A 13,330-nucleotide genomic window follows, 5' to 3' on the forward strand; every position below is an offset into this window, starting at 1 on the left:
GTAGACAGTTGGGCTAGATGATCTTGTAGGTCGTTTCCAACCTTGTGATTCTATGATTCTACAATTCTGTGTAAACACATCTGAGAAGGTCTGGTATTTAAACCCTCACAAAATCCTGTATTTCGTTGTTTTATACTATGGTCTAGAAAATTAACTAGCTCTGGCAAGATACAGTGTGTCAGGGTAGCACCATGTAATGCTCTGAGGGAAGGTGCTACCAAAGAACAAATATTAATATGCTGAATATGGTCTCTTCTATGTGGATTCCATGTGAGTCTCTGACAGCTTTTTTAAACACCAATCTGTGTTTCTGTGGTTAGATTCCCTTTTCTAAGTTGGCATTAATTCACATTCTTACTGTTCTGAATAGGCTTAGCTGGAAATCTTACGTAAATCTGTGTTTGGATGAATCTGTGAGTAATTAGATTACAATCCAGAAAGGCCGTGTCCAAAAAGAGCTTTAGTCTACTTACCTGAATCACGTCTGTGAGGTAACGTTCGAAAACATTGGGGATCATGTGCAAACAATTGGGAGTGACATTGTGCCAGACTTGGCCAAAACATTAGTGAAAACTGAGTCAAGAAAATGATAAACTTCTTCAGAATAAATAAATAAATAAATAAATAGACCCAAAATGAAAAGTTTACACCAAAGTTGGACTTGCCATAAAAATTGCTTGCACAATGCAAGCTTAGGAGGTAAAACTGAGTATATTCTTTGGTTTTGAGGCATTTGAAAACTAGGAGGTGCAGCAGCATCTCAGAAGTGTCTGAGCACTGATGGAATTGGTTCTGTAATGCCAACCTTCAAAACTTCTAATTGTGTCACAGAGTGAAGAAGTTGTTTACATTCAATGTGTGATCCCCAGAACTCATTTTACAGCTTGGTGCTCCGCAGGCACCAACACTTCTTAAGCCTTGCTATAAGTAAGGCGGTTTGCTAGGGCTGTGTTTAGCATGCAGTGAGCAGTCTTTGAAGAAGCCAAAAGAACCCAGGTTTGCTTGCTCCTGAATGACGGCTTTAATTACCGGTCTTTTCCCAGCAGCTCCTCCCTCCCTTTCTGCCTTAGTAGAATGCAGGCGTCGGATCTCAGCTGCTGGGAGCCCGGCAGTGCGCCCCGGGGTTTGGTTACAAACACTCAGAGGTGATACATGAGGAGGAAGATACTGTGCCCACTGAGAGCATGAAAGCACTTCCCCGTCTCACTTGTAATAAGGCTGGCTTCAACAGCGCGGCAGTAATTCGCAGATGTGGGCGAGTTGCTACAAGTGGGGGGATTAGACGTGGTAGTTAAAACTTAACAATTTTATTTTAGTTTTTAATCAAGCTATCACTCACCGGCAATGCCACCAGCGCTAAGGCAACGAGGCTGCATCGCTCTTGGGGCCAGCCCGGAGCCCCGTGTCTGCTGGCTGGGCCTTAGAAACGGGCGGCCCACCCCACGGCCCACGCGCGGAGGGGCGCTCCCCACCCGCGCCCAGGTGCGGCCGCCTCCGGAGGGAGGGCAGGGCGGGCGGCGGCGAGCTCCGCGCCGCGGGCGCGGCTTGCCCGGGAGCAGCGCGGGGGTGGGGTGCGGTGCGGTGCGGTGTGGAGGCAGTTGGAAGGAAGGAGCGAGCAGAGAGAGAAAAGAAAGGTGAAGCGGCCTGAAACGCAGCTCTTTTTTCCCCTTGTGTTCTTGGCCACTGAGGTAAACCGGTCTCCGCGGGCGCGGAACTCTCGGGACCAGGGCTGCGCGGTACCCGGTGCTAGGGTGGCCTGCTCGCTGTGCGGGCGGCTCCGGGCCGGGCTGGGCGCTGCGAGCGCGGAGCTCCTGGGCCGGGCGCTGTGCGGCTGCCGGTGTCCTGGCCTCGGCGCCCCCTCCGCACCGCTGCGTGTAAGCGGGCAGCTTGGGGCGAAGCGCCGTGCTGCAGGACGGGGAACCGCTCGGAAAGTCGGGCTTTGGCAGGAGAGAATTGGGAGGCAGCTAGGAAGCACTTTGCTTCCTTTTTGCTTTTCAGCTTGGTTATGTTAACGGTCTGTAAATGGCATACCGAGGAACTGTGCTTTATTTACTCTGCGAGTAGTTTTCGGGAAGTTAGACGCGAACTTCTCGGTAGCTGCCCACGTATTCCTGGGAATTCTCCCGAAAAGTGAATGAAACTCACTTTGCAGAAAGCCGGAGGGGCGCTCGGATGCCCTCCCTGTTATAGGGAAAGCACGGAGTGAAAAACAGCGCCGGGTGTTGCCGCAGCAACTCGCCCCAGTGCTCCCGGCCGGTTCCACCTTCAGCTGCTTATTCACTTCCTCGCTCCGGAGACGCTTCTTCACGCTGTCTGCAAGCTGTCCCACTGGAATTTCTTGCAGAGCAAGGTTTGACTCCGAACTAGCAAAATTGCTGAACTTTCCTCTGAAAGAGAGTTATTCTGCAATTAAAAAAAGAATAAACAACAATGAAAAACAACAAGAAGGAAGCATATTGACAGAGGATATACTTAAAATATTTCCTAATCAAGCACTGTGTTGAGTTGCACTTGATATCTTCATTGCTTTTGGGAAAAAATCACTTCTAGTTGCATGACTGCCATGGGTTTTATTGGTATGTATTGATCCAAAGGTCTAATGCCTTTAGAATGGTCACTCACGAGAATTTTTCTGAGCATTCAGACAACATGCTGATTGCATTGTGTTGGTTTTTGGAAAGATCTGTAATGATCTACGACCTTCGAAGCCCGCTAATCTTATCCGCTTCTATATAGTTATGTACAATGGGAAGATGAAATTCGCTGGCAGATTTGTCTGTCCTTGGTAAGTCCTAGGGTAGTTGTTTAATTCTTTCCCCCTCTTCATTTGGAACTTATCTAGTATGTGGCTGAGCAGAAGTTAGGAGCAAGCCTGAACTTGCTTGCGTTTGTTGAACTTATCACTGAAAGTGAGGTTGGCTTGCCATGTGCTTCTGAAAATTTCTTAAGGCTAATATCAGTACTATTCTTAAAAGAAAAGCAAGTCTCTTTTGAGTATGGATTAATGAGAAAGAATTTTTCTATATTCAGCTATTTCTTTTTGTTCACACGTTTAATTAAAAGCTGGTTTGCTTGCTTGCTTCAGCTTAGATTCATTTGTCATGGCACATTTTCCAGTCAGTGTCATACTGAAAGTTTTTCCAATTCAAAATTCATGGAGTGATGGCTGTATCAGTTGGTACAGGTTTTGAGACTATTAGACGCAGGAACATATCCTCCATGTGAGGAAGAGTCCTGAAAGTGATGCATTGCTTTTCTGTGCCAGTATTGTCCTGTATTCTTTGGGGCAATGTAGTTATTGATTTCTTTTGAAAAAAATAGCTGCTCTGCCACTCTGAGTTCTTCTGCCTCATTGTTGCAGCTCCTTCCAAAAGAGTGAGAGAAGAAGGATCTTAAAATCATTTTGAAGAGGGTGTGAGAAACATCATCTCTGCAATAAAGTTGAATAATACCCTCTAAGACTTAGGATGTACAGAACAAATTGCAATTAGTCACGTGCCAAGAGTAAATTTGCTTGGAAGAGAAGACCAGATGGATCTCCTTGTATCACTTTCTTTTTTTTTTTTTTTTTTTCTCCATAGCTATCTGCACACTGTTTACTTATTTTTGTAAAACTGATTAGTTGAGTGTCTTCCAAGCAGCTTTATTTTGTATTCCCACTCTAGCAGTCTCCCCGTTTGTATAAATTCATCAAATGGTTTTTATCTAGGTTACTCTACACTGGAGGATATGAGAGTGTATTATGAACCAATTTTATTTAGGCAAGACCAAATCCTCCTCTCCATCTTCCCTGTTGTTTTTTTGTTTGTTTTTGATACTTGTTTCTGCCAAAGACAGTGGGACAATCTATTCTACACTGCTTCTGAGAGTGAAAGTATGGATGCAGCCTATAAACTAAACTTAGATACTACTGTTTACTTAAATTTCCCTCATGATACAGATACTGATGTGAAAGTAAGTATATAAATGTGTATATATTGCTACATCTTCATATACAATGTTGTGCAACCTTTTTTAAAGTTTGTTATGCCTTATTCTGCAGTTCAAGTTATGGAGGAGAATGCATTCTTTTTCACTGACAGTCATTACTTGGAAACAGTGTAGTATTTTGGATGAGGTGTTCCTTGAGTTCCATTTTTTTGTGTGCTTTTTGAGGCTAAAACTTTGCAACGTGACAAATGATTTTACCATTTATCCTCTGGCCTGTGATATAAACACTCACCTGTTTGTAGATTTGTTAGTTACTTAAAGCATCATCTGAGAGCAGTTATACCAAAATAAACATAACCCTCCCCCCGGTGCACTAACACATGGCAGTGAACTTGCTACCTAATGAGCTGTATAGGTAGGCCAGATTTGTACAATTTCTTTAAAAGGCCTTCAGCTGGAGATGACTGCTGAAACAAAGAATGGCCTTGGCTTCGGCTCCTAGCATTGTTGGCATTTTGTGGTCAAGAATATCTCTGCAGCAAGCAAGTTCTTCCTTTCTCAGTCTGCTGTGCACTATGTTGCAAAATGTGCAGCAAAAAGAAATGATGTTCTGCAAATTTGGAAGCAGAGTTTGTTCTACAGTAGATAATCCATTGTGTTGTGGTTTGTAGAGAGATGGATCCAAGTAACTGATAATATGAAGTTGTTTGAGTTCCTGAAGTAACAGAACTGGAGGTGTTCCAGCATAAGGTATGGGCAGAGCTACTGCATGTAGAAAACAAAGTACTTAGATACAGAAAGGTGTAAGTAAATAAAAGCTGCTTACCTAAGTGACTTTTTGTCATTGCTGAAGGTGGAAAGATTGAAAGAATGATACTGAGGGAAAATCAATGCTAACACCTCAGGGATAAAGACCCTAAACACATCACAAAACCAAGGAAGATGGAAACTGCTGAGATAACCAATTTCAACATCAATTTTGAAATACTTAGATTGAAATGCTAACACTGGAGTGGTTTTTTTTTTAATATGTATACTTGAGTACATGTATTTTTTTTTTTTTCTTAATGAGTACATGAAGCACTGAGACACAAACAGTTCCTGCCTGACTTTTTTGCTTGCATTAGTCATTTCTGTAGTAGTTACTCCATGCTAAGAATATAGATTCAACTTCTTGACAGAATGTAAATAATATGTCTTTATATATGTATTTTTTCAGGGGTTTAGAGGGGTTACGGGCAGTAGTGTTGAATTTTATGTTTTATGAAGGGACTTATATGAAAAGCTTGAGGAAATACTGATGCCTGAAGTCTTTAAAGGAAGGATGAAGATTGAGATATGTGCTCTGTTTAGCTCAATCCAAGCCTGATTGAATTGAGTTTACTTAGGAATCACACAGTGAGAGCTTTCTCCCTAAAAAACTTCTTGTCTTATGAGAGGTTGATATTGGACTGGCCTGTAGAGTTCGCTCTCCAAAGAAGTTTTAGTTGTGTGCCTTTCTTATTGAAGATAGTATATCACTGTTTGGAACTTTTGTCAACAGAGATCAAAGCTGATAAAGATATAGCCCAAGAACTGAAGCTGAATATATTGGCAAGAATGTAGAGTTGTTATAAATAATGAAATTTATGTAAAAATAGTGCTGTGTTGAGATATCTATATCTATCTATCTATCTATATATGTATGTATGTGTGTCTGTGTATATATATAAATATTTGTAATCCACATTTATATATATATATTTCAGAAAAAATGTGGGTTTGTTCAACTTCTCTTTTTTCTCTTATTGTGCCACACATGCATACATACATGGTATAAGTGTGAAGATTGTTTTTCCCTGTTTTTTATGTCTTTTTTGAAAGTCTGAATAATGATTTAATTATTCAAAAGGCATTAGAGAAATATATACGTAATATCTTCTCTTTCAGCTTGCTGTTTAAGTCTTAAGCTACGCTACTGAAGCTGCTTTTTCTCCTCTGGATTGCTTAAGGCTAGTACCCGTGTGCCAGAATAGTTGCTACTGTAAGCAGCTTTCCCCAAGGCCAAGTTACTTTGTATACAGGAAAAGACAGGAGAAAAAAAACAACCGTGTTGACTGCTGTTGCCCTTAAACTGGCCCTTGAACATATGATTTCAGGGTGTTTCAGACACCTTCAGAGTGGTAGCTTCTCTGTCTGCTTTGAGTTGTGTAAATCATGAATTTGGAAATGGCCATGAAAGGATGGAGAGCTGGTGTGAGTGAACTCTGGGGAGTGCGAAAACTGAGTTGGAAAATAATGAGGACACTGTCATGGACACTTGAGGTACTGAAGGTCCCTTGCACGAAGGCCAGAACTTGCCTCTGGCTGTGTGTCTGCCAGTTTGTGACTGAGCAATTTGCTTCCTTACCAAAGCTGAACAGCTAGTAGTTACCTGGTTCTTGTCCTCCCTCATGGCAGTTTTCTGAAGAGCCTGATCCACGAGGTGTATTTTGATTGCCTCCACAGTTTTCTGGCTATGGTTCTTTAAATAATTTAAGCAAATTTTTTCCCTCATAAATTCTCAGAAGTGACTCTCTCTCTGCAAACTCCTGTATTGGTCGATACTTTTCCAGTGGGATTCTCATTTGAAAACAGCTTGAACCCACAGTTCACTAAAAATGCAGTAGTCAGTGATTTTTCCCTTTTCCTGTTGAAAATGTATTTCTACATTAAGGAGTATATGAGGCTCAGAAGATAAAGTAGTGGCAGTCCCTCTGTTGTTAGTTGGTGCTAATGGGGCAGTGAGAAAGCTCTGGGTTCCAGCTCTGTTCTTAGTCCACATTTTCTACCCTTTATATCCAAGTTCTGTAGAAGTGTGTGTCTGAAGATAAGTTGTTCATATCTTGAAACCACTAGGATTATGTTTTAAAATTATTACTTGTGTTAAGACTTTGATTTTGCTGGTTTCTTTATACAGTCAATTGTAAAAGGATGGAGAGGTTATGTTATTTAACCTGCTTGAAATTTGCATAGATAAGAAACTTTAAAAAATTACTGTACCAGTGACAAAGAGCCTTTCAGAATTTTATCCAAGATTAATGTGAATTCAAGCCTTTTAATACAGTGATATGTCTCTTTTGTTTGCTTCTAATTTTGTTTTTCTTTTGTGTAGGTTTGCAGTCTTTAAAAAAAACTGAAGTGCTTTGAAGAAGTGTCTCAGAGAAACTGGTGTTTTCTGTTGGCTGACTGATGACAAATTTAAGAGAGCTCTGTTGCTATTAATTATGCATTTATCCTGACTTTTTCTACATGACCGTGAGGGGCAATATTCGGAATGAAGCTGCCATCATGTCATCCACAAGCAGTGGCACTGATATTGAAGAATTTTTGGTCAACATTAACTTGGGACAATATCTTCCTAACTTTAAAGAACATGGCTATAACATTGTGACAGACTGTATGGGAATAAATAACAGTGCACTTCAGCAAATGGGAGTATTGCCTACAGGCCATCGCAGAAGGATACTTAAGCAGTTAGACACCGCTCTTTCAAAAATGCAAGGAAATTCTCTTTCCCGTGACAGTTTAAAACGCAAAGAGTTGAAAGGTTTAGAAAGGAAACAATATTTATTTTCAGACAAGGATTCCCCAATAAGCCATTTAGAAGTAAATGAATCTGGCTTGATACCTGCAATATCATTGGTACGACTTCCTAACAAAGCTTACACTGGTAAAGAAAGATTCAGAGCTGGAGAGCAAAACCTATTGGAAGTGAATGATGAAAACTTTCCAAACTCAGATTTTTATAGTTTATACCAGAATTCAGACAGTGTACTAAAAGCTGCAAGTGGAAGTATGAAGATGAATACCGAGTCAAATACATTGCTGGAAAAAGCTGCTGCATACCAGACTGATGAGCACTTGGCTGACTGTGTAGCATTTTGTGATCCTCTTTCACTCACTCATTCGTATGAAACAAAATACAAGGAAAACAAACATCAGATGTTTGCAGTTGAGGAGGATCTATCTGATAGTGAGACACATTCACCGTTTGTGAAGTTTAAAGGAGAAATGATAGACAATGACTTATATGATTCTTGTACGCAGAACAGTGTGAAAGTATTTCCAAGAACAAGCCGATCTTTTATATTAAGGCATCGACCAGTACCAGAAATCCCTGAATCAAGCAAAGTTGAAACTTCATTGAGGTAACTGCTGTTTCTTTTTAATGATGAATTGTTATCCTCAGAGAACTTATGGGATGGTTTTGAGAGGAAGAGTAGGCGTGAGGTGCCTTTTTGTGGATTTTTTTGTGTGTGTGTGTGTGCTGTAAATATAGTGGGTCTGGAATGAATAATGCCATATTATCCAAAGAAGGATTAAGCTTCAATGCAAGTTAAAAGTGCGGAAGGGAATATATGGGAAACTTTAGAATTATGCGCATTATAATCTCTGTGATCATCTGCGCCTCTACTTATTTCCAAAGAAATGAATCCTATTGCTTTAGAAATAATCCAGGTTAAGAACAACTATATCAGGCATTTGGTAGACTAAACCTATATGCTCTTAACCATCTATATTCTCTTAGATAAATACGGCCTGCTATATAAATATAGCATTTCTATATCCAAGATATAGATGAGAAAGAATGAAAATATGCAAATGTTACAAAAATTATACTGAAAAAAATGAAAGATGTTGAATGTATTCTGAACCAAAATGTTACAATTAATTAGACACTAGGCCCAATATCAAATGAAATCCTGATTTGTAGCGGAGAAAATGGTCACAAGATAGTAAATTCATGAAGACAATCAATCATCCTAGAAAGATCTGTTTCTATTAGGAAACAGCAGTTAAAATTGTGAAACACAGATAATCTTGATACTTTTTAGAACCTATTAAAAGTACATCTTCAGGAAAACATTGTCCTTTGAAAATAAAAGCTTATAAGAAAATGAGTTACGTTATTTAAAAATATATAGGAATTTTTACACAACTACATGTATTAATGTGCTTCTATCTGAAAAATGAGGCAAAATTTAGGAGAGCCACCTTGTCTATTTCATGCATTGTATGGTGTAGCCACCCGGAAAGAATGTATCTGTGTGAAGCAGTAGTTATTTGGTGGATTGCACATGTGAACACGGGAAGATGATTTTAAATCTTAGCCTTAAAGCACAAAACTGCACTAGATTTTACGTTGTTCTAAAATAGAATAAAATACTTAACAGTGGAATAAATTGTTTTATACTGTGTATCTAAAGCAAACCCTTCATAATGTCTCTTAGACTGATTTCTAAACTCCTCATCATTTAACTGTTAATTCAGAGTATGAATACAACAGGTTTGTGATGTTAGTTGTTGGCTTCTGCTGGTATTTGCATACCAACAAAGCTTGGCTTTTAATGATGCTTGCAGTATGATTTTTATTTATTTATTTCAGGAATTCCAGTAGGAAGAAGTAGGGGGGGTGGGGAAAGGAAAACATTCCACTTTCTGGTTTCAAAATATTCCTGTGATGTGTGTGTACATTTTTATTCCTTTGGAATGCTACTCAGTGGCATTTACTGTCTTGAATAAACTTTTGTTGCTTCTTTTGCAAAGAGGTGGTGAAATGTAAAAGTAAAGATCTGATATTAGAAGTTAACTCTGTTAATAAGTCTCTCATAATAACTATGAATATTAAAAATAGGAGACAATGAATGAGCAGTTGACCATGATATTATGAGCTGTATTCACAGAGTACCTTCCCACAGCATCTTAGAGAGAAGAAAAATTCATGCAAAAACATATGCAAAATTTTGTTACTGTAGACATATCCAAATCATGAGGTTGCACTTTTTTAGCCACTTTTTTTTTTTTTCCCAAGCCACTAACTATGCCTGGAAGGGACATGTCTGAGAATGTTTTGTATTTATCTTGTCTTTTTCATCAGCATATCTTAGCAGTTAGAAACATCATTAGCAAGTTTACACATGCCTTAAGTGCAGAGTTTTCCCAAGCATTTATAAGTTTCTTTCAGATTGTTGAAAGATGTTAATGCTAAATAGTGGAGTACAATTGTTTGAACAGGTGGGGAGGCAAAGATTTTTTGCAACAAGTAAGAGATCTTTGTGTTCCTCAATATTTTTTTTTTTTATCTCTGCCTTCTGAAACATCAAGTTGTGTTTACTGAAATGGAAGTATAAACATTTTTCAATGGGGAGTGCCTTAATGTTAACTTTTATGGAGCAAAGCTATTCTGGCTGAGCTGAAATGGGAACCGAGTGCAGAAAAAGACAATAATAAGTAGCTTTTGAAAGAATATTCTTACGTCTTCTGAGAAAGAATCAGCCAGTAGAAAGAATATGCTGTGTTTATAGTATTCCTGCCATCAAAGTAAATCCTCCAAATTCTGATCTCTTAGTGACTGATGTTTGGATGGGTCACCAACTTCATTACCCACCATCCTGATTTGTGAACTTGAGTTTATGTTCTTTGTCTTTATGCTCATTTATAACAGTGTAAAAATGCTGAAGGACAATTAGCAAGTCTGTCTGAGGAAGATCAAGGGTAAACCAGAATTTCAAAACAGAACTTAAAAAACATTCTTGATTAACTCTGTTGGGTACTTTTTCCTTTTTTTTTTTTTTTCTTTTTTGTTTTTTTAGAGGCAAGAAATTAGTAAAGAACTTTCAAGTAGTAGCTTGCAGCATCTTTAACCTCAGGAAAGATCATATCTGTCGTATAGGATTGCATAAAGAAGTATTCTCAACTGACTTCTGTTGATGGATGCTGGTTTTCTTATAATTACATTGTGTGAAGGCTTTTCCCATACAGGCAGAGAATTCCAGCTGAAATCTACTGGGAAACCTAGCATCGTCTTCTGGTCATGCATGGATATTAGTCATTAAATTTTTATGCAAGGAAATGCTTTTCTCATGATCTCTTGTGTGCCTTCTGGCACACCAAGTTGGTACAGTAGGTCTCCTTGCAGCACTTAGTAGTGCTGTGACTGTATAACTTTTTATTAGTAATAACGTACCTGCCTCTCCTGCAATCTTAGCTGCTCTCCTGTGCTATGCTTTTGCTTCGGGCTCTTGCCTGTAACAAAACATGTTGTCAACTGGTAAGTCACCATGACATTTTCGAAGTGGAACTCAAGATAGTTACAAATGTGCAATAAAACTCTGAGCCTCTGCATTTTGTATTTAAGTCACTAGTTTGAATTTGTTAACGTGCGTTCCCACTAATGTTATGGGATTGGACAGAGTGGGATGAAAGTTCTGGGTCTCTTGATTCCTTTGGCAATTTCTTCCATGCGAGTTAAAATCTGGTGTCTGTAAGACATAGTGAAAGTAGTGCAATGGATGGAGCTAACCACATACGTGCCTGCAGCCATGATTAAAGATAGTACGTACAGAGATAGATTTGAAGGTTCTGCATGCCGAGGACAGCGTCCTTTAGCAGGCACTGATGAGTGAGATAGCTGCAGTTGCGTTCGTTGGAGCTGCAGTGCTGTTAATGGAAGACCTGAAGCAGATTTATAACATGGTAGAACTGGTTGTGACACCGAGTGAGTGCCACACAGGTTATGTTGGAGACCGACATACTCTATCTATGTGTGGATTTCTAGACATCCTCCAACTTAGTAACTTGTATAGCTCAGTGATGGAACTGTGTAGATTCCTCATTAAAAGAAAGAAGAAATAAACCAAAAGTAACTACAGAAAAGCTGCTGCACTGGCAGTGAACAAAGGTGCTTGGCCTTAAACCAAACTGTCCATTGACAGCAACTTGCCACTTCCATGGTGGACACATAGCAGGGCTGGCATTCTACAAACTATTTCTAACATTAAAGGAATTAGAATTGCTAATGAAGTTCCCAGCCTGGTTCTCTCTTTTTCTGCTCCATATTCTTCCACACAGGACAGTTTTTAGGTAGTAGAAATGGATCTCGCTCTTCCTACAGCCAAGCACCTCCATTAATTTACTTATACAAGCAGCCTATGAATCCCAGAGCTCTGGAGTGCTTTGGACATGTTTGTTTTATGGGAGGATTAGAATTGGAGCTGACTAGCAAACCTGTTTTGAATGAGTCAGAAAACAAAAGTTTCATTCACTTAAAACACAACAGATTCATGCCAGTAAGGGCTCTGAAGTACTTGCTGCTTGCAACGAGCTCTCTCCCTTGCATCACTGGTGAGATGGCAGGTGGAGAGAGAATAGAACAGCTCTGCTCTGCCCAGCACTAAGCTCTCACTTTTCCAGTCTCTCTCATTGTTTATCAAATTGCTGCCTCATCACGCCATTTCATCCTGTTTGTGCACAAGGAAAGAGAGGCGGGGAGGAGTATGCAGCTTGAGCCACATCCTGTGTCTCTTGAAAATAATGGGCCTTAATTTTTAAAGTTACCAAAAAAAAAAAAAAAAAAAAAAAAGGAAATGTGATGGAAATTGTTATTTTATCTTTGTATAACTGGAACTTTTTTATTTGAAAAGCATTAGACCATTTGCAATTTTGGAAATGGTTAAGAAGAGAGACATATTTAGATAGACACCAGTGATTTTGATGTGGATGAATTGTTTAGGGGTGAGGGGAAAGAGGAGCATCTTATTTGCCCCCAGTAAGTCTTTTATATTTTTTTGTTATTCAGTTCAGGAGTTAATTTTGTACAGTAACTGAGCACTGATAAATTCTAATTTTATATCCTGCACTGTATGGTGTTTTTTTTTTTTTTTTAATGTAATCCCTCAAATAGTCAAACTAAGCTGTTTCATTTATTTCTGGAGATGGTTTTTATTTGACATAAGGTAGAACATCATTTTCCAAAAATTCCCCCCAAATTTACTTTACATTGTGTGTAAAAATTCTACAATTTGCTTTCTAGCAGATTTTCTTGCCATGCATGGATTACATACATGAAATTATATAGAAATTAAAAAAAAAATGCAGGTCTTTATAAGTTGATTTATTTCTTATTTTCTGGTGAGTTTATCTGTATTACTTTTTACTCATTACTATTACAATTACCTACTTCTAAATCCTTTCACTCTGAAACTTAGCCATTGACTTGACTGCTTTACATAAAGAAGAAACTGATCATTCTAAAAGCTCTTCAAGTCAAACCTGTTTACTGTTTCTCTTGAATTCATGTTAATGCTAGTTAATACTATTAAAAACGTTAAAAAAACAAAAAACTTGACAACAAACAAATGCTGTTTATGTTGAAAAATATTAGTTTTGGCTCTCTTGTAAACATACCAGGTAAGTTCAGATGCATCAAATACATGATTGCTGTGTAATTTCAAAAAGATGTAGCTGCATCAGATTTAGTGAACTACTTGAATAGATGCGAGGTATTGTGTATTTTTCTTTTTTTTTCTATCTTCCTAATTATAATTTATAGAATAAGTAGTTATTTAGCATGGAATTAGGTTGTAATCTACTTTAACTG

The 13,330-nt window shown here is 38.8% G+C and overlaps 1 protein-coding gene across 7 annotated transcripts in view; it reads left to right on the forward strand.

The window, feature by feature from the left end:
* The first annotated feature begins 1,189 nt into the window (after positions 1-1,189).
* The window catches only part of ARAP2 (ArfGAP with RhoGAP domain, ankyrin repeat and PH domain 2), a 120,364-nt gene continuing 108,223 nt past the window's right edge, over positions 1,190-13,330 (forward strand). For 2 of the 7 annotated variants that reach the window (XM_048941480.1, XM_048941485.1), the window contains exons 1-2: positions 1,537-1,688; positions 7,064-8,099. In XM_048941480.1, coding sequence (XP_048797437.1) covers positions 7,201-8,099 — 899 coding nt within the window. In that variant the 5' untranslated portion in view covers positions 1,537-1,688; positions 7,064-7,200. Of the gene's footprint in view, positions 1,483-1,535; positions 1,689-1,826; positions 2,577-2,649; positions 2,786-7,063; positions 8,100-13,330 lie in introns of those variants that run through there. The other 5 variants (XM_048941481.1, XM_048941487.1, XM_048941482.1 and 2 more) reach the window with 5 other exon arrangements.

Source organism: Lagopus muta, chromosome 4 (assembly GCF_023343835.1).
Source record: "Lagopus muta isolate bLagMut1 chromosome 4, bLagMut1 primary, whole genome shotgun sequence".
NCBI classification, from domain to species: domain Eukaryota; kingdom Metazoa; phylum Chordata; class Aves; order Galliformes; family Phasianidae; genus Lagopus; species Lagopus muta.